Source organism: Neophocaena asiaeorientalis, unplaced genomic scaffold, assembly GCF_003031525.2.
Source record: "Neophocaena asiaeorientalis asiaeorientalis breed wild unplaced genomic scaffold, Neophocaena_asiaeorientalis_V1.1 scaffold85, whole genome shotgun sequence".
NCBI classification, from domain to species: Eukaryota; Metazoa; Chordata; class Mammalia; order Artiodactyla; family Phocoenidae; genus Neophocaena; species Neophocaena asiaeorientalis.
In genome coordinates, this window is record NW_020174301.1 from 11496391 (window position 1) to 11516636 (window position 20246).

At 52.5% G+C, this 20246-nt stretch overlaps 1 protein-coding gene across 1 annotated transcript in view; it reads left to right on the top strand.

The window, feature by feature from the left end:
* Positions 1–20246, top strand: part of HTRA1 (HtrA serine peptidase 1) — a gene marked incomplete at its 5' end in the record, with an annotated part of 53293 nt that overhangs the window by 27026 nt on the left and 6021 nt on the right. Inside the window, 3 exons of the mRNA XM_024755929.1 lie at positions 1123–1222; positions 1636–1840; positions 19207–19401. Of these exons, the coding sequence (XP_024611697.1) occupies positions 1123–1222; positions 1636–1840; positions 19207–19401 (500 nt within the window). The remainder of the gene's footprint in view (positions 1–1122; positions 1223–1635; positions 1841–19206; positions 19402–20246) is intronic.

The window sequence follows — 20246 nt, forward strand, 5'->3', positions numbered from 1 at the left end:
GCCCCCTGTGAGTTCCTGCATGGGGCCAGGTGGCAGCGGGGCTGACAGAGCTGCTGGGTGCAGCCCTATGCTCGACCCATGGGCCAAGGCAGAGAGGAGGGAAAGGAAGGGGTGTGGGGGTTCTTGGCTACAGACTGGCCTGGAGCCCCTCTGCTGTCTCTCTGCAGAGAGACTTGTTCAGGGGTATCAGCAGGTGGCACGGGTTTGGGGTCAGAGCAAGAGGCTCAGGCTGCCTCTGCCACCCGTGTGCCCGCAGAATGGGGGCTCCCAGCCCCTGAGTCTCCAGGAGCTCATTTCTGAATCAGATGCCATGGGTGTGCACATCAGGCTGGTGGTAACTAACTTTTTGCCTTGCTGGGAGACCTACATCAGATTTGTGATTGACAGCTTTGTCTGAAAGGAGCTTTGCAAATGCCCACCATACGGGGGGTTCCCTAATTTCAGTGCATATGTTTATAGAGAGAATTATGGTCATTCGATTTTCTCTTTTTTTTTTTCCCAACGGAATCAAGGCATCTCTTGTGTCTTTTGGCCTGGGATGTCCTGGGGTCGGGGAAATGGAGTGAGTGCTTAAGATGCGGTGGGAAGCTGCTCTGGGGACAGACAGCGGGAAAGACACCATCTGTGCCTTTGCCTTAATGCTTTTTCCTAGTAGCCTTTTAAATCTATAACATTTGATGAGCATCTTGTCAAAAACAGCCTCAGCCCTCCCCTCGACAGCGGCGGTGTGCTGAGAAGGGCTGCTGTGTGGTGCTGCAGGAGTTGGGGAAGGGACACTGGTGGACGGTGCCATGTCAAGGTGGCCCTCGGGCGACCAACTCTTTGGAATAATGTAGGAGGCCCGGGTGTCTGCTGGAGCCTCTGGTTCAACATTCTCGAGGTGAAACTATTGAGAGCAAGGAAGCCAAGCCAAGAGGTCATCTTTGGTGGGTTTTGCTGTCTTATCTGAGTGGGTATTTCCTCAAGAACCAGAAAGATCTTTGCACCTGAGCCCAGTCACAAAGGGCTCTTGTCCTCACCCTCCTTCAGGTTTTCTGGCTCTTCTAACCTATATCTTTCTCCAGGTGGCCACAGCACAGAGCACAGCACCTATAAGTGTCTCGTCTTTGTTTCTGTTCTCAGGGCAGGAAGATCCCAACAGTTTGCGCCATAAATACAACTTTATTGCCGATGTGGTGGAGAAGATTGCTCCTGCTGTGGTTCACATCGAACTGTTTCGCAAGTAAAGAGAGCCTTCCTTTTGTTCCGCGGCCTCTGAAGCTCCCACCGGAACCGCTGCCATTAGCAAAACATCAGATCTATTTAAAGTGTCACTGAATATAGTCCTACAGGAAGATAAGCATTTCTCCCTTGGGATGTTTTCCTGTTTGACTACTTAAATCTACATTCTTGCCCCTTCTAGATATTTTAAGAACCTCTGGTTCTGAAGAGATTCCCTAAGAATATTTTCTAAATGGAATGTTTGGATGCGTATAGAAGTCAGTCTAACGTTCCATTTTTTAAAGTTAAATAAAGCCAGTGTGTCAAGTAACAAATGCTAGATGCGTGCTGCTGTTACAGAATCGGTTCATCAGTGTGTCTCAGAGCTGATCTGAAGATGTTTCAGCCTTAATCAGGTACTTTTTTTGGTTCTAGGCTTCCTTTTTCTAAGAGGGAGGTGCCTGTGGCCAGCGGGTCTGGGTTTATCGTGTCCGAAGATGGACTGATTGTGACAAACGCCCACGTGGTGACCAACAAGCACCGAGTCAAAGTTGAGCTGAAGAATGGTGCCACGTATGAGGCCAAAATCAAAGATGTGGATGAGAAGGCCGACATTGCACTTATTAAAATTGACCACGAGGTAAGTGTGTTCCCCACCTGCAGGACCAAGTTCTCAGGTGCCTTGACTGACATTTGGCTAAATCTGGAGAGGTCAAAAGGCACCAGAACTCCCTGATTTCATGAGATTCTGAAGCGGGACCAAACCAGTCAAGTCTGGACCAAAGGAGAACATTTAGGATATGCTGAGTGTGACCTGGGGTGGGGGAGGGGAGGGAGCTCATGGAAGCTTCTTTAATAAGCAGGCTATCAGGTGAGAGGTTTTTTGTTTGTTTGTTTGTTTGTTTGCGGTACGCGGGCCTCTCACTGTTGCGGCCTCTCCCGTTGCGGAGCACAGGCTCCGGACGCGCAGGCTCAGCGGCCATGGCTCACGGGCCCAGCCGCTCCGCGGCATGTGGGATCCTCCCGGACCGGGGCACGAACCCGTGTCCCCTGCATCGGCAGGCGGACTCCCAACCACTGCGCCACCAGGGAAGCCCTCAGGTGAGAGTTTTCACAGTAGTGTTTTCAATTTTTATAAAAGAAGGCAATAGGTTTGTAAAGAAATTAGTAGGTAAGCAGTGAGAATTGAGTTTCCCTTCCATTCTTAGCCCCGAGGCAACTGTGGCTACAGATTTCTGTTCATTTGTGCACTCATCGCATATAGAGAATTTGCTGGGTTTGGAAGTTAGCCATCATTAGCATGTGAACAGCCACTCTGAAAACAAACCAGGTCTCCCAAATTGGGTTTTTGCAGAGTTACTAGGTGTGTTTTAAAACAATACTCCACACAAAAAAGTTCTGGAAACCGTGAATTAAAACAAAGCTAATGGATTTCGTCCTCATAGCACTTCTCAGAGCTTTTAATATGCTAACATGCATATGACTCTCCTACAAAAGGGTATGTACTCTAAACTACAATTTTCTGAGTGTAGATTGTTTTTTTTTAAACAGAGACACAAAGAGCTCAGTTTGGGAAAAGGTTTGCTTTCTTTTGAAATATTCTCCATGTAGGCATTTTTCTTCTGTTGATTTGTTTAGCAGTCTTCATACCTGAACTTAAATCCAACTTTTTTAGACCATCAACAATTCCCACTCTTTGGTACGTTAGTTATGGAGGTTTGTTTTGCTGTGTGGCAGGTGCCTAGAGAGATGGTGTTTTCTGGTTTCTCCACACTCTTGTCATTTTCCAGACTTCATCTGGAAAGAGGAATCAGGCTAGGCTGGAATCTTGTTTCTGGCCCAGGAAAAAAGATCATAGACCTCGAGCCAGGAGGGATCTTCTGCTCCGGCTCTCTGTACATTTTACTTGATGCAAGCTGTGAAATCAGACCCAGGTGGTACAGCACGGGCTGTTTATGTTTGTGCTGTTGACTGGGACAGAAGCGGGCTCTGTGCCTGGTGTAGGTGACTGGCCTTCAGCGATGTCTCAATTGTGTATTATTTCTGTTAGGTTACCGTGGAACTTCTGTAACAACTAATCTTTCAAAATGTGTTTATTGGTCACAGTATGATCATAATAACTTCTACTCGATAAGCTCCAAAGCTGGACCAGGCTCCGCTTTCATTTGTAACTTTCACCTAATCTGCACGATAGCTGTATTATTGCCATTTTATAGAGGAAGAAACGGGTTCAGAGAGCTTAAGTCACCTGCCCGAGGCCACACATCTAATGCTGTGGTGAAGTTATAGCCTCCGAAGCCGGCCAGGCTCCCCAAGTGCCCAAGCCCGTGACCGTTATGGGAGGGACGCAGCCTGGCCTTTTGATGTGATGGGCTGACTCAACTTTAAATAGCCCACTGGGAGGCTGGCTCACCCCGGCTTAGGTTCACCCTGCGTGAAAGGTGTCCAGGATGTGGTAGTCTCACCGGAAGGAGGTGACCAGAATAGCATAGCCTGTGGCCACACGCGGGACTTCTCAGCTGCACTGAGCCCTGGGGAAGCAGCCAACCTTGCGGGCTGTCTGCAGGCAGGGCTCTGGTCTGGACACTGCGTGAGCTGCCCCCGCGGGCTAATTTCATGTTTGGCACGCGTGGGTGCAGCCCATGCAGCTGCTCTGGCCGGGGGATATTCTTTTCAGCTTTTGAGCCAAGGTGGCGAGTGTATTCTCCTGCCATCCCTGGCATGTCCCGGCTGGCTGTGAACCATCTCCCATCTCGACAGACCAGCTTTGTAAGGTGTTTCTGACCTGGCTCCTACTGTCCCCGGGAGGCTAGCCTTCCTGCCAGCAGCGCGCTATTTGAGATGCGTTTCTAGCCCAAGAGAAAGGAGCTTGAAAATTTAAAGTCGAGCTAACGTGGCCTTTCAAAATGGAATGGGAAATGAGGGGATATTAAATTGCAGGCGCCCACACAAGAGACTGGTTTCCACTGACTAAACTCCTTTTTTTTTGCTGATTGCGGTTGGACGTGGTGAGAGTCAAAACATCTCTTCCAGCTCTTTCCATCTTGTTCCCTTAGTCTGATGATTGGTTATTTAGGAGAGGGGGCCGCGGACTGGCTTGTAATGGGGCTCAGTTTGGAAGGAGCCTCTCACCTGGGTGAATACAGGTGTGCCCGAGCGCATGATAAAGGTGCCGGCAGCGCTGGGGGTTGAGGTGAGCTTGCCTCGCGCTGTGTCACCTCAGCAGCGAGAAACAGGGCAGGAAGTCTCAGAGGAGGCAGAACAGAACCAACCAAAATTGGACTTGAGGGTCCAAGTCATTCCGAATGGCGCTTGCCGTGTGAGGTCAAGGCCCAGCCTCCCCAGGGCCATTTGCTAATAACCCAGTGGAACTGGTGTGACCGCCCCCCGCATACACGGGCCCAATGGTTAAGTTGGTGCCTTATACTCTGGACCCATTTCCTCCCCCCAGCACCAGGATTTCACTTGAAGGGCGCTCCGTTACTTAAACAGCCATCCTCCTTCCTGAGCATGCGATTCTTGCCACTTTTAATGAATGAAAATTACCACGGACATCTGTTATCACTGCCCACTTTTCACCCACCCTGTCCCCCCTTTTTCTGGGAGCAGAGGCCAGCATCTCCTTCGGGGTCCATTTCTCCCCCACTGGAAAGTCTTGAAGGGACCACCAGTCATGGCACCCCGCCCTCTGGGACCTGGTGGACACAGGACCCATCAGACCAAGCAGATCCTCAGCTTGGAGCAGCGGCTGAATGCCACCCCCAGAAAAACAATATGGGGGAAGCTGGTGTAGCCTCTGCTCCCGGGACCCCGCTGCCCCCTGAGTTCCTGCCCTTTCTGAGCCTGATCTACCTACTTTCCCTTCCATTTTGCAAGCCCCACCTCACATCTTCCATACACTTGCCTCATCTTGAAGTTGCCAGAGACGTTTCTGGGCTTGCGACCAAAGGAATTTTTGCTTCTCACTGCCGAGCGGACCCATGTGCGCTCACTTTCCCCGCTGAGTTTTGAGCCAGGAAGAACCTTTGGAAGAAAGCTCACTGGGCAGAGCAGCTGTCTTTCCCTGGTCTGCCGCTCCCACCAAGCTGGAGAAGGAGGATGTCCCCCTGCAGGCCCATCCCCTCCAACCACAGGCGGCCCGAATATCTCTTTCTGTGCTTCTGTCCTAGGATTTGCAGCTCCCCTTTCCTCAGGACCATGACTGGGACCAGCATTCATCAGGGGAGGGAATGCCAGCTGCAGGAAGGAAGGACAGTGTGCATGCAAACAGTTTAATAGAAAGCAGCTTTGAGGGCAGACTAGTTCAGCCTTACATAAAAACGGTTTCCAAATGTGTTGAACATGACACTGGCTGTGTCTGCAGAACATTTAAAACTTTCCTCCAAAGGCAGCATTTTGTCTCTGCAGTTTTTTTGTTTTTTTTGTTTTTTTTGTGGTACGTGGGCCTCTCACTGTTGTGGCCTCTCCCGTTGCGGAGCACAGGCTCCGGACGCGCAGGCTCAGCGGCCATGGCTCACGGGCCCAGCCGCTCCGCGGCATGTGGGATCTTACCGGACCCGGGTACGAACCCGTGTCCCCTGCATCGGCAGGCGGACTCTCAACACTGCGCCACCAGGGAAGCCCTGCCTCTGCAGTTTTTTTGCTGAGTAGTTCAGGGAGAGAGAGAGAGAGGGAAAATATTTGGTTTCTTTAGGCCAGAGTGCAGGACAGAAATACCGGGGGTGTACTGAAGAAGGTGAGAGAGGAAAGTTACTTTTGTCCCAGCTGCTTTTCCGCTGTGTTGATTAGAAAACAGGCAGGAGAAGGTCATCTGTCCTCCCGCCTTGATGATTGCAACTTTCAGATTGGGTCCTGTCTGCCCTGTGTAAACCCCTTCACACGCTCTCTGTTCTTAGAGAGAGATCGTAACTGCTTACAGGGCCTTGGAGGGCCACCCAGCCTGACGGGCGCCCCACTCTACCCCGCACTCCACCCTCTGCCCCTCCCCCTCTCTGCTACCCCCCCACCCCCCATGCAGGGCTGTTCTCCTGGGGCCTTGGCCTTCCCTCCCTGGGGTGTCCCCATCCAGCTCCTCCATAGGTGACCTTCCTTGTCCTTCAGGCCTCGGGTTAAATTCTGCCTCTGCCCCAGACGGCCCTTCCCTGACCCCCTACCCCGGGGAGCGCCCCACGTCCCAACCTCCCCTCATCACTCTGGGGATGCATAGCCCCGGAGGTGATCACATTTCATCGTTCATTTGTCCCTTCTCGCCCCCTCATCATAACTCACGATTGTCTTATTTACTTGTGGATTTCAGTTTCTCTCTGCTGCTAGAGTGTGAGGGGCACACCTGTCTTAGTCACTTGTGAGGAGGTGGAGGCTCAACAGCAGTGTCCTGGGTATGAACTGCGAGCCCTCCACTCAGCAGCAGGCAAGGCCGGCTGCCCTGAGGGCTCGGGGAGCAGGGAGGCACCGGGGCTCCTGCAGTGATCCGCTGCCCCCTTTCCGGCGAGGAGGTGACCGCGCAGCAGGCTGATTGCAGAGCAGCGGTCCCCAGACTCCGAGGCCAGTTCTCATCTGATCCAACGGCTGCCTGGGGTTTGGACGGCGTGTTGCTTTGCTGGGGCCCCCGTAGCTCTGCGGTCTTTGGTAACTCAGAGCCTTGGTGAGGTGGTGAGGTTTCCTGTAGGCACTTTTACCCCAACGCCAACACCCAGGGGAATATTTGGAAGCAAGCTTGTCGAGGCTTGTGAAGTGGTTTTCTTCCCTCACTCCCAGACCTGCATCCGCCCTTGGCCACCTTTGGGCCAGATGCCACCTATGGCCCTGTTTCAAGTGGCTGAAGAGTGACAGCCCTGGGCACGGGGGCTGCTTTGTGGGCAGAGGGTCCTTCTCCTGCTGAGCGGGCTCTGGTCTCTCCAGGGCTGTCTCCTGGAACGTGGCCTGCTTGCAGTGGATGTGCCCCAACTTCTCTGAGTGAGGAGGGTCCAGGCGGCCTGGGGACGATGGTGGGGGAGGGGAGTGGCGGGTGCCAGGTGTGACTCGTGCCCCTCCACTCCCCCACCCTGCGCCCAGCCTTCAGCCAGTTCCCCTCAGACAACCTGATTGTCAGAAGGCGCTGACTCAGCCGCCTGAGCTCATCCAAAAGTGGATCAGATAACACAGAGCCTGTGCTGGACCGGCTCCCCATCTTCTGGAGTCTGTCACTCATGCTTGTAAAGTAACCAAGAGCTGGAATGCTGCTTGCCCTACCATAGTTACCCTCGTATTTTGTTTCTGTGTTTTTCCATTTGAATTCTTTTCCCCACTCCCTCCGTCCTGGTTGTTCTGTGGTCTCTCCTCTTTTTCTCCCTGAACTGAGAGGCCTGCATCGCATTCGTTAAAGAGGCCCCAGACCCTGTCGATGTAACGAGGCTTCTGTTACCGTATTGATTTTTACCATTTTTAGGGGGATGCAAATCAGTATTGCATTAGGTGATGTCAATCCAGACGCTAGCATGGAAGCCGGCGTTTTTTGCTCTGGGCCAGCCTTTGTCCAGAGGCTCGTGGGGACGAGGCTTCTCATTGTTCTGATTGCAGCTTCTCGTGGAACGAAAATATTTCAGTTCCCCAGACTATCAAAGCTGGAGGCCTTGTGTGTTCTCTGGCCCCATTTCAAGAGCTTAGTTGATTGTTAAGGAAATTCTTTGGCTATGTTTTTCTCTTAATATGGTAATGCTTTTTTTCACTTTGGCAGACTCTCTTCAGGGTATTTGACCAAGACTCTTATTTATGGTTCTGACAAAGCAGCTGGGTTGTCGGGACTGAATTTGTAGATGCTTCATCGGGAATGTCCGCTTCAATGAGGAGGGAGGGCATGCATTGTCAGTTTAGTGAGTGAGTAGCAGTGTGTTGGGGCCCAGGGTTGGCTAGCTGTGGCCTGCAGTCCAAATCTGGCCCTCCATCTGCTTTTGTAAATAAAGTTTTATTGAAACACAGCCATGCCCATTTGCTTATGTATCAGTAGAGTCTACAGCTGCTTTTGCTGGACGGCAGCGGAGTAGAGTAGTTGGGATGGAGACCACATGGCCCGTGAAGCCAAAAGTAGTTACTCTTTGGCCTTTCACAGAAAAAGTTTGCCAACCCCAGTGTGAGATGATTAACACCTTGTTCCAAAGGAGCAAAGTGTGCTTGGACCAAAATACACTCTTAAGACCCAAGTGAGGTGAAGCACGAGGTCACTACTGGGGAAAGGGCAGAGAAGCTGATCTCATTCGCTCTTGTGGGGACTGTGCTTCTTTGCTGAAGACGATGCTTCGGTCTTGCCAGATTAAGCAGAGAGAGGCCTTAGTTTTGACCATTTCTCTGTAATATCGGTAGAGAGGAATTTTGTGAATTTGAAGATGTTTTCCAAATTATTATTCAATTTTAAATCCTAATGAACTTTTAAGGTCTCGTTGGTTCATTCTTTCAGTTATTCCTTATTCATTCACAGAGTCCATAAATATTTATTGAGCATCTATTTGACCAAACACTGTGTTAGGTGCGGAGGACGTAACAGCAATGGACAAAAGCCATGGAGCTTATGGTCTAGTGTGGGAAACAGGTAAACTGGAATAAATAGGGTCGTTGGTACAATGAAGGAACAGATAGAAGAAGCAGGAGAAGGCACTGGAGCTGGGGAGACCCTGAAGGTAGTATAGGCAGAGAAGCTTATCTGAGGAGGTAACATCCAAGCTGAGACGTGGAGGACAGACAGAACCAGCCAAGGGGAAGAGCGGGGTACCTAGGGTTGCTTAGATTTCCTTTTCTGCCCATCCTGAGGACCTGGACCTTCGGCCCAGTGCAAACTTATTTCCCAGTGAGTTTTTTAGAGGCCTCCAGAACACAAGCCAGTGCTTCTGGTTAGCTGGTTCCTCTGCATATTGTCCGTGTATCTTATTGGCCTTGGTTCTTGGGGGTTCCCGATCGTACTCTGGAAAGCTCCAATTTCTTATGTAGTCAATCTCCTGAGAGTCTAGAAGTGCAAAGGGTTCATAATGAGCTGGTCACCTCTTATTCATGGCAGGATGGAGGCAGTTTCCCAAAACTGGTTTCCTAAAACCAACCACTTTCTATGGCAAGGCAGAAATAAGACATTCTGGTGAACTGAGGACTGATTATTCTAATAAATGTGCTAAGCAACAAGTCACTTTTGTTAAATAAGGCACCAGAATCTGATAGCAAGAACATATGACTCAGGGTATTTCCCTTTTTGCTTTGGCTGCCAGGCAGCTCATAGAAACCACTGGCCCTGTGGCTAGAATACTTCCTATGCCACCATTTTATGTCATAAAGAGATATGAATTAACTCATTGTAGTAAGCCCTGTGTCATTGACCATCTCAAATTATTTTTATCTAGAGGAGGTTATACGTCTTTAAGAATTTCTTAGAATAAATTTTACAAGAATGATATATCCTGCACATGGAGCCACATGAGCTCTGTGTGGTCATGGGTAATGGTCACTGTGCCCTCAATTCAGTTCAGCAGTTACCGAGTGGCTGCTGTGTGTTGAGCACTGAACCTACCAGAGTGAGACCACAGCCCTTCCCTTTGCGGAGCTGGTGGGTATAAGTTGTCCCTTTACCCACCTGAGCCCTGAGCCTACCACCGTATAGACGGCTGAAAACCAGGCTGCAACTGGAGTCCTTACCCAAACTGAAATGCCAGGCCCTGGCTAACCCCAAGGTTAGTCCAAATATTGGACTAATCCCAATTTTAAGATCCTAATGGATCTTTTAAGACCTGATTTGTTTATTTGTTCATATATTCACTTTCACATCCAATGATTTTCATAAATATTTATTGGCCAAACAACGTTGTAGCAGCAGTGGCTAACTTGAAGTCGCCAGATAAAAGCGGAGGGGTTGAGGGCTTCCCTGGTGGTGCAGTGGTTGGGAGTCCGCCTGCCGATGCAGGGGACACGGGTTCATGCCCCGGTCCGGGAGGATCCCGCATGCCGCGGAGCGGCTGGGCCCGTGGGCCATGGCCGCTGAGCCTGCGCGTCCGGAGCCTGTGCTCCGCAACGGGAGAGGCCACAACGGTGAGAGGCCCACGTACGGGAAAAAAAAAAAAAAAAAGAGGGGTTGATAGATGAGAAGGCAAAAGTTACACTTGATGAGATGGTGTTTCTCCTACTCTCCATGCCACAAACTATATAGAGTCACTGGCTGTCGGGCTCCCGTATAGAAATGTTGACATTTCTGTACGGGAATATTTGAAATGCCAGTGTTTCTTGATGTAGCCTAAAGGAGTCTAAATATCATGGAGCTGTGCATAAACAGTGAGGGGGAAGTTTGCTTCATTAGCCCTTTCTCTGTGTTGTTTTCTCGTAACATCCTCTGTTCCTTTTCTCTCTTTCTCTCCATCTCCCCCACTTCTCTTGTCTGTCCCACCTGAACATCCCCCCACTCATCCCACCTCTTCCCCTCCTCCCCTCCCCGTATAGCGACTGTAATATGTCAGTCTGGGGAAGCGGACGGGGGTGACTTGATTACACGGTCCTTCCGAGTTCAGCGTGTGCTGTGATCTCGGTGCTGTGTAGCAGGTCCTTCCTGGCCTGGCCTCCCGGCTCACCTGCGCGCTGCAGCCGCCCTCCCTTGGCTGTACCCTTGACCTCGTCGTCACTGATAACCTCTCCGCTCTCTAATCTGAATGCCAAGCATCTCAGTCTTGGTTCACCTCCTCCTCCCCGGCACAGCTGCTTTATGGGCACGTGACCTGTGCCCTTACAGACCCTATGCTCAGAACGGAACCCCGCTTGAGGGTTTAATGCTCTGAGGTCTTTGTTTTAATTTTATCTTTGAATTTTGTGCTTTGTAAGTGAAGTCTGATGAGACAGCGGAGTATGTGCTGGGGCTTAGAGCCTTGGCCTCCGCACTGTTTCTTTTCCTGTTGCCTTCCTACCTCCCCAGGATGGGTTCTTGGCTTCCCTACTCCTCTGGCCCCTGGGACCTCAGACCCCGCACAGCAATCACTGCCACCCTCCTTCCCCCAGGGAGTACAGGCGTGGGGTACATACACCCCACAGCATCTTGGGCAGCGGGTGGATGATGCCACAGGTCATTCTGCCGGCAGCGAGGCAGGGCTAAGCCTTTTCCACCCCATCCGGGTACCTAGTGCATCCTGGTGCCGAAGGAAGTTGCAGTGCCCTTGGGGGTGGTCCATCCTCTGTGGGTTGGGGCAGTGAGCTCTTGGGATGGGGAGAGGCCTGGCTCTACTACCCTGTCGCTGCTCGGGCCCAGTGCATGGGTCTGTCCAGTAGCCGGTGAGCAGAGCACTGAGTCTGAGTCTCCTGGGTCTGCACTCACCCCATGAAAATCTTTGTGCCCCAGGGAGCATGACACTGAACAGCAAATAAAAACATCGGGACAGATGAAGAGAGAGAGAGAATATAGGAGAAAAAAGAAGCTTTATATTTTAGTACCTTTAATGGCACTTTTTATGCACTTTATGAACAAGGGGTCTCCATGTTTATTTTGTCCTGGGCCCTGCAAATTATGTAGCAGATCTGTGGTTCATCTGGGTCCACCCATCTGCTCACATTTCCCTGTCCCTCAGCCCCTCGTGGGCTCACTTCCCTCCTTCCCCAGGCGGGATCCCTGTGTCTCAGGCAAGTCTTAGCTGCTAACATCCCCCTGAACTCTGTGGTCTAGTTTGCTGTTCCTTAGGAAGCATGCAAGTTCAATGGCACTGCTTCTTGCTGTGTATGGGGGTCGTGCACGGGAGACGTGCTCTTTTCCCCCATTGCATATTTTTTTAAAGAAAATGAAAGGTTAGCATAACTGTTTCCAGAAGACACATTGAATCACTTAGTTGAGTCTCAGCCAGCTGCTGCAACATTAACCTTTGAAGCAAACTTCATCCAACACACAACACCAGCCTGCAAGCCCCAGCTTCTTGAAAACGGTGCGCTGGGCAGCTGGTGGATACAGTGGCTTCTGCGGATTCAGAAACAAAAATATTTTTGTCACAGGAGCAGTTTCTACTTTGCAAGGAAGAGAAAGAAGTAGCTGAGTTGCCTCGTGAGGTTAAAAGAAAGTTGCCAGTTTTTCTTTTCGTTTTCTTTGTTCATTTTATTGCTCTTCTCTCCAAGCTTTAGTGAATGAGGTTGCAGCGAGAGGAGCGCTCAAGGGCTTTTAGGCCAAACCCAGGGTGGCCAGAAGCTGAAACGTTGATGGATCATTGTTTTTAGGTCCGCTCTAGATGATGTCTGGCTGAGCCAGCGTCTGGAGAATTCCAGGAATCCCCTTGCCTCTTGCGGCTGTAAGAGTTTGCAGGAATCATCTGACTTCTTTGCGAAGTTGTATGAAAAGAGATTTATTAAGGACTCTGGTGCTTGTTGTTTTTCTTTTTCAAAAAATAAATAAATTTGTTTATTTGACGCTGTGTTGGGTCTTCGTTGCTGCGTACGGGCTTTCTCTAGTTGTGGCGAGCAGGCACTGCTCTTCGACGCAGTGCGCGGGCTTCTCATTGCGGTGGTTTCTCTTGTTGCGGAGCACGGGCTCTAGGCGCGTGGGCTTCAGTCGTTGTGGCACGCGGTCTCAGTAGTTGTGGCTCGCAGGCTCAGTAGTTGTGGCGCATGGGCTTAGTTGCTTTGCGGCATGTGGGATCTTCCCAGACCAGGGTTCGAACCCGTGTCTCCTGCATTGGCAGGCGGATTCTTAACCACCGCGCCACCAGGGAAGTACGTCTGGTGCTTGTTTTGATCTCACCAATTTAACCATTGTCTGCTAATAGGTTTGTTTTTTTTTTTTTTTTGAAATCTACCAGGTCTTCTGGAAAGATCCCTAATTGTCAGAGCTGGGATGACTTTGGACATCACCAGGCTCGACTCCCTTATTTTAGAAGTGATAAAACTGAGACCCAGAGAAGTCTGTCAAGTGGCCCAAGGTCAGAGTGAGTTAATACGGATGCCCTGCTCCCTGGGACTGTGTGCTCCCAGTGTACGTGGAGGCTGTGGTGGTGCTGTGTGTGTGTTTTGTCTGTGTCCTCACTCAGCATCACCCTTTGTGGATGCTGGAGGATAAGCCCATAGCAAGTCATCAGCCAGGGCCCTTACTCAGCATAGGCCTTTTCTTCCCTGTGGGAATCAGCAGTTGTGATGCCCCTTCAGGGGGATCCCAGGCCACACAGCGAGCCCGTGAAGCAGGCAGTGCCACACAGCAGGGGCTTGTCTGAGGGTACCACCGTGGCCTGGGCCCTCACCCTGAGGACGTGTGACCTTGGCTTCCTCTGGCTGTGGCCTCTGCTCTGCTTTCCTTCAGCTCCCCGGCCCTGTTGTGTGTCATGTCTGCTTCCGTCTCCTGCCCTGCCCCGTGGCAAGGTCTGGCACAGAGAGGCTCTTCTTTGGTGGCTGGCTGTGCACCCTGAGCACCTGGGCGGTGAGCACTGCTGAGAACACCTGGGCTCTCGGTACCGCCACCACCAGCTGCAGGACCATTGGTCCCCTGGTGAGCGGAATGGGCACTATGCCCGTCCCATCTGCTCATGGGACAGAACACAAGGCGTGTAGGGCATGCGAATAAGAGGGAGGTTTGTCTACACTGATGAGGCTCTGCTCGGACCACTTGCATTTCACGCTGACTGCCCTAGAAATGTGTGGCCATTGCTTTCCTCTGAAGCGGACTTCTCCTCTTTCTCCCCTCTGCCAAAAAAAGAAAGCTGCATGAAGGAATATACACCTACCGATGTTTCCAGACACGTATTAGCATCACCGCTGTAAAAGGAACCAGCTTTGGTGGACTCTGATGGTGGCCCAGCGCGCAGCCCTTCTCCTCCCTGCTGGCACAGCCCTGAGTTTGTTTTAGGTCCACTCGTGACCGCCCCCCGCATTCCTAACTCAGGCAGATCCTGAGAGGCTAAGGCAGTCACCAGGGCTATGATCCCCCCCTCCCCCCCACCTAAGGGTGGTTGAGGATAACCTATGACCAAGCAGTGGCTGATGACCCACGAGGAAGAATGTGCTGGGCCCTTCTGGATTCTCAGCTCTTCTGAAGAGACACACAAAGGAGAAAAGAGTCTGTTACTTCCAGTGGGCATTGCTGCATCTTTATGTCATGCCTGGGATGATGGTGGCCCTCCTGTGACCATGGGCCCAGGCTGCCGTTGATCAGATGGAAGGAAGGCAGGAGCTTCTCCTTGACTGACGTTGCCCTTGAGCCTTTGAAGTGAGCAGCCCTCTGCCATCGCGCCCGTGAGCAGGTAGATGTCTACTCCATTTTGCATTGGGTTTTTTGTTACTTGCAGCTGAAAAAAAAAAAAAACCCTAATTGATGCACCCAAATCATTTTTAGTGTTGATCTATATTTAGCCTTTATGGAAGATTCTAGGCTGAGCTGCCCTTGGGAAGGGAGATGGATTTTATCTCTTTTTACTGCTGTGTGTTCTGCTGGCTTGTGTGTTTCCCCCCACCATCAGACAGTAAGCCTGGAGGGCATGGGTGGGTTTTGTTGATCTTTCACGTTCCCTGTGCCAGGCCCGTCCTCAGTGACTGCTTGTCGAGAAAGTTCTCTTTCATGTTGGCAGCGTTTTGTGGGAGCGGTGATGCCAGGCCTGCTGGTTGTTGTCTGTTTGTTTGTTGGCATCTAAACGAACGGTAAGAGCCTTCTTTAATCACGCTACTCACCAACCTCTTCCAGGTTTTAGCAGTAAATCTATCACGCCATTAGTATCCCGCCTACGGCTTGTAGTTAGTGATTTAACTCGGACGTAGAGTCCACACGCAGGACTCTTGACACCCTCGTCTGGGCTGTCTCCATCGGCCTGGCTGGCATGGCCGACGACCCGGTTGTTCTCGGGATCCGTGTTCCCTTCCAGCCCCTCTTGTTGACTCTGCTGTGAGGCCGGCATGTAGCACAAGTGAGTCACTTGCAAACCGAGGACGCTGTGCCTTTCAACGCGGACGTCCCCTCTTTCCCACTGGCCTCCCAGGTTCCTCCCTCTCGTGAACAAGAGCACGACCTTGAGAACGGGCAGTGTGATGGACTCACTTTGGGATGCCCCTCGTCCTGGAGGGATTGGGACAACGTGAGCTACACGCTCTCCTGGTGGGGCCCGAGGGCTTCTGCCCCGCTCTGATCTGTAGCCTCGGGGTTGAGCTTTTGCCACATTAAAGCTCCCCATCCCGGCTTTGCTGTGTACCTGACTTGCATTTCACCCTCCCTCCCCGCCAGTGGTTGGAGAATCTGGAGGCAAGGAGCGGGAGCCTCACGCCCTAGTCTTCCTCCTTCCCACTCTGCTCCTCCCGGCTGCCAAGTGGAGGATGGATGTCTGCGCCTTTACTTCGTAGGCGTGTTGCGAGGCTCCTGCGAGATGCTGAGATGTGGGCTGTTAGAAGAGGGTCGGGCATCTCCAAGATGGCCTGTGGCTGGGCCACTTCACAGGGAGGCTCAGACAGAGTGTCTGCTGCAGGGAGCCCGGAGCCGGCTTTGATGTGGGCGGTCTGGGAACCAGCCTGTGGACAGCAGCGCGGGGTTAAACCAGGAACGGGTGGCCCCAGGGTTTCCCATCCACAGGTCAAGGCCGAGGTGTGCCTTGGCGCTTCCAGACATATCTGCTTTTCGTCTCCCCCCGAGTCCCCCCGTGGAGCGTGTGTCTAGACAGCTGTGGAATAAAACGCTCAATTGCCGAGTAGGAATTTGGCCAGCAGAGGTATAGTTGCGCCGAGCAGACAGGCCCGAGGTGAGGAGGGAGGCTGAGGATGAGACTCACTTGGGTCTGGAGCAGGCTGGAGAGCCTGATGCCTGTGCGGTCCGCTGGTACCTGCGGGAAACGGGAGCCAAATGGCCCCCAAAAGGCATTTTGACCTCACGAAGGCTGTCAGTCTGGCCTGGCCCACGGCTCTGCCCCACGTCACTCTCTGCAAAGATTCCTGCCTACAATTAGAATTCATGTTAACACCTACAAGGAGTGAAGGTCTGGGAGGTGGGAGACCTGTTCTCTCGTTTAGCCAGGCTGCTCGTGAGCTGTGAGGAGTCACTCCCTCTCTGAGCCTCAGTTTCCACATCTGTAAGATGGGAGGAAACACGCCCTAACTGCCAAGGGGGTCATGAAAGTGCTTGGTCACCTGGGAGGTAAAATGTCACCTGTGTCATTCCTTTCACATCAGTCCAAGCTTCACAGTCTAAGGATCCCCCTTGATACGTGTCCACTTGCTTATTTCTGTCTTATGAGTGTCCTTTAGAATCTAGGAGATGTTTGAGTGAGTAAAAACTTAAACAAGGTGATACTTGGTGTTGCCGTCGGTGCAGGTTTGGCTAAATGACCACTTGTGATCCGAATTTCTTCCCCTTGTGTTGAAGTGAGGATTGGTCCTTGGGGAGACTCTGGGCTCCTATCACTGGTGTCCACTTGTCCAAGCCTGCGTGGTCACTGCAGTGTGGTGACTTCGCTGCGCTGGACCCAAGCTCATCCACAGGCTTCTCTGGGCCCCACTGCTGGCCACAGGCCTGTTCCTCCCCAGTGAGTGCAGCCAGCCGAGCGGCAGGCCCTGGGTGTTCTCCTTCCCTCCTGGGGGGTCTCTCCCCTCCGTCCTCACAGCTTCTGCTCCCCAAGAGCATGTACCTCCTTTTCCCATCCCCTGGGCCTGAGCTCAGACTTGGAGGAGGGGAGTTCCAGGGAGCGCTGTCTTTGGGCCCCTCTGCCTTCTCAACCCCCTGAGACGCAGGGGCCTGGGTCTGGCCCCCTTCCTAGGGGCTGGAGGTGGAGGAATGGGGGCGGGCGGTGAGCAAATGCTAATGAAGACCCTCCGCAGTGAGTCCTGCCCAGTAACTTTCTGATGTGGTTCTCGGCTTGTGGCTGAGCTGATGTGGGCTGGGCCCGCCTTTCTGTGTTTGAACCTGAACTCTTGCCTTGAAGCTGGTGAAAAGCAACTGCAATCTTGGGCAGCCTGGCAAACCCAGCCCAGGAGCCTTCGCCACTGTGTCCCCTTGCCCACCCCCCAAGCCCAGCCCTGAAAGCAGTCCCTGGGCCCTGAAGGAGCGCTAGTGTCCCTGGCGGGCCTCCCCACAGTGGTCAGTGCTCATCACTGGCCCTGACTCCTGCCCACCCACCCGCTGTGGCTACTGGCTGAAGTCACTCCTGGCAGGGGCGGCTGGCGCAGGCCCAGGGTGAACAGGCCACGCTGAGCTCATCAGCGTGCTTCTGGATGAGCTCGGGGAGCGGGGACTGCAGGCTGCCCCCTCCAGGTCAGCACCACACACGCCAGCCTCAGGCGACCGCAAGGGCAAAGCGTCACTGTCGGGGCAGGCCTGTGCCACCAGCCTCCTCCTAGTGGAGGGCTGGGTGACATGCGCTGCTTTGGGAGTTTCATTGGTGGGGTTTCCCGCATTGAGACTGTACAGACCCTGATACTATGAACAATAACCAACACCTCTGATGCTTACGTGTCCCAGTTATGTGGTGCTTAACTGAGCCAGGTGCTCTTCAAAGAGCTTTGCAGGTCTCAAGTCGCTTAATTCTGACAACACACCAATGAGATACGTGTGCCGCGTTATCCCCATTTTCCAGATGAGGACACTGAGGACCAGAGTGGCTGTAAGCTTGAGCCAGGATCTAATCAGGCCGCCTGGTCCCAGGTCCGTGCTCTTCACTGGGGCACTCTTCTAGGCTTCTCAGTACCTGTGATCTGAGGGGCATCCCTTCTCATGCAGCCCCTTAAAGTTTTAGGTCTTGGATCCCTCCTTCCATATCCCTTCTTCCTCCTTGAGTTTTCTAACCCAGCTTGTTCCTGACCAGCATCTTCCTTATTTGGGGTCAGAGGGGGTTCTTTGTGACTCAGTACTTTGTGGTGGATGAGAGTCTGGGTTCGGGGTTGCACTTTTAAATCCCTGGCCGGTCTCAAGTCACCCAGTTGCTTGGAGTCTCAGTGTCTTCATCTGTTAAATGGGCCCAGTGATCTCCCCATCTCATCAGCTGACGTCTGCTTCATCCCGGCGAAGGAAGTGCTAAGTAACCCCTGGTTTCCACCCCCTGCACCCTCCCAGCCTCCTCTCCTCTTTCCTTCTTTTTCGAGGTGGACGAACATGAGGACTCTTACCTCGCAATTAGCACGAGGCCTGGGCCAGCTCTTTGCTTTCTGGGCTGGTCCACACTGTTCAGAGCAGCTGCTCATTTTGTCTCAGGAAACAAAGGAGAAAGGAACTCGGAGGTTTGCCTGGCTCCAGGGAGGAAGGGAGGGAGGAGAGCTTAGAGCCTTCTCAGACGGAAGCCCAGCTCTCAGCCCTAGTGACGAGAGCTGGCTTTATTTTGTCCAGTTTTGGTCTGAAGAGTAGTTTGGGGCTTCTGACTCTGCCTGGCCTTCACAGGGCATCGGGGATCAACCAGGCTTTGTCGGGTTAATCAGCCCACCAGGGACGGGAGCAGAGGTGGTTGATGCAAGACCTTTCCAGGCAAGGAGAGAGCCCACCTCTTGGGTCTTGGCGTCTCGGGGCCCTGGATGCCCTGTTGCCCCCAGCACCCCCCCTGCCCCTCCCCAGGATTATATGTGCTTAGCACAGAGATGCACCGGACGGAGTCAGGGCAGCTGCAAGCCCACAGAGCCCCTGATTCTTCAGAACCCAGGAGGGACGAGCCTATGATGAGTGGGGGGGTGTGGGCTCTGGATCCTTCCCTGTGGCTCTCTAAGAGTGCTGCAGTCAGGCTTGCCCCCAGTCCTAAACCTGTCCCCCTCTGTCTCCTGGCCTCTGGGTTTCAGAGCAAGTCTGTGCTGATAGCTTCAAGATGTGCTGAGACCCTGAGCTGGCCTCCAGTATCCGTCCCACGTCTTCCTTGGCGTGTGGCAGCGGCAGTGTGCACTTGACCTGCAGCGCTTACAAGGAGGCACTGGTTATCTTGGGTGGGAGGGAAGATAGTCCTCAGCCGGGAAGGGATGCTAGGCCTGACCTCGGTTTCCTGCAAGGCCTGGTGGGTATGAGTGGTGTCCCTTACCTGGCGCTCCACGACATCTGTGCGTTTATCCGTTCTGTTCACTTAACCAAATGCAGCAACGCCAACCTTGTGTTTCCAGGGAAAGCTGCCCGTGCTGCTGCTTGGCCGCTCCTCGGAGCTGCGGCCCGGAGAGTTTGTGGTTGCCATTGGAAGCCCATTTTCCCTTCAGAACACTGTCACCACTGGGATTGTCAGCACCACCCAGCGAGGCGGCAAAGAGCTGGGGCTCCGGAACTCGGACATGGACTACATCCAGACAGACGCCATCATCAACGTGAGCCCTGTCCACTGCAGGGTCGGGTGGGCTTTTGGAAAGCTGGGCTGGGCTTAGGAACCAGGGCTGGAGCCAGGATCCTCAAGGTGCTTTCAAGGATCCCCTACAGCAGATGAGGCAGGGGGCTGGTCCTCAGCCTCTTGGCAATCTCCGGGGACTCCTGTGACGGGAACTTGAGATTTGCCGAAGTTTGCAGCCCGGAGGAGCTCTCCGTGCCCCCTGCCGCCCTGCCCCAGGGTCAGCCACCCCTGGCTGGAGCTGCTTGTTCAACTTTGTGGCAGGAGGGATGCTCACCTCAGCACGGGCTCTGTAGCCCCGAGAGGAGTTTGCATTGCCTTGTGGGGGGAGCGGTCTGTGCATCAGGCCGACCCATTCGATGTCTAATGAGGTCAAGGATTATCACACGCAATCTCATCAATGGGATCTTTTTTAAGTCACATTTTTCCACTTCAGCTGTTTCCCTATAGGATTAACGTTTCTAAAAAGCATTTTCCCCTACATCTATCTAATAAATAAGAAACACAGCGTGTCTTGTGTACTCGCTGCGTCTGGTAGGCTTTATTCCCACACTTTCTTGTGATCTTCATGAAGTAATGGAAATAGAGCAAGCCATGTGGATTTCCAGGCCAAGCAGCAAAGTAGGGGGTCACATAGATGTAGGGGGGGCGGTTTTGAAGATTTGAAATACTGTGATACTGGAGCAAGTGGGCAGCCAGCCTATTGCCAAGACAAGGAAGATGTGTTGGGTGTTTGGGGAATTTGTAGTTGGCCTTTGGGAATTTGTAGTTGGCAAAAAAAAAAAAAAAAAATTATCCATTTATTCACCTATCTTTTTATTTTTATAA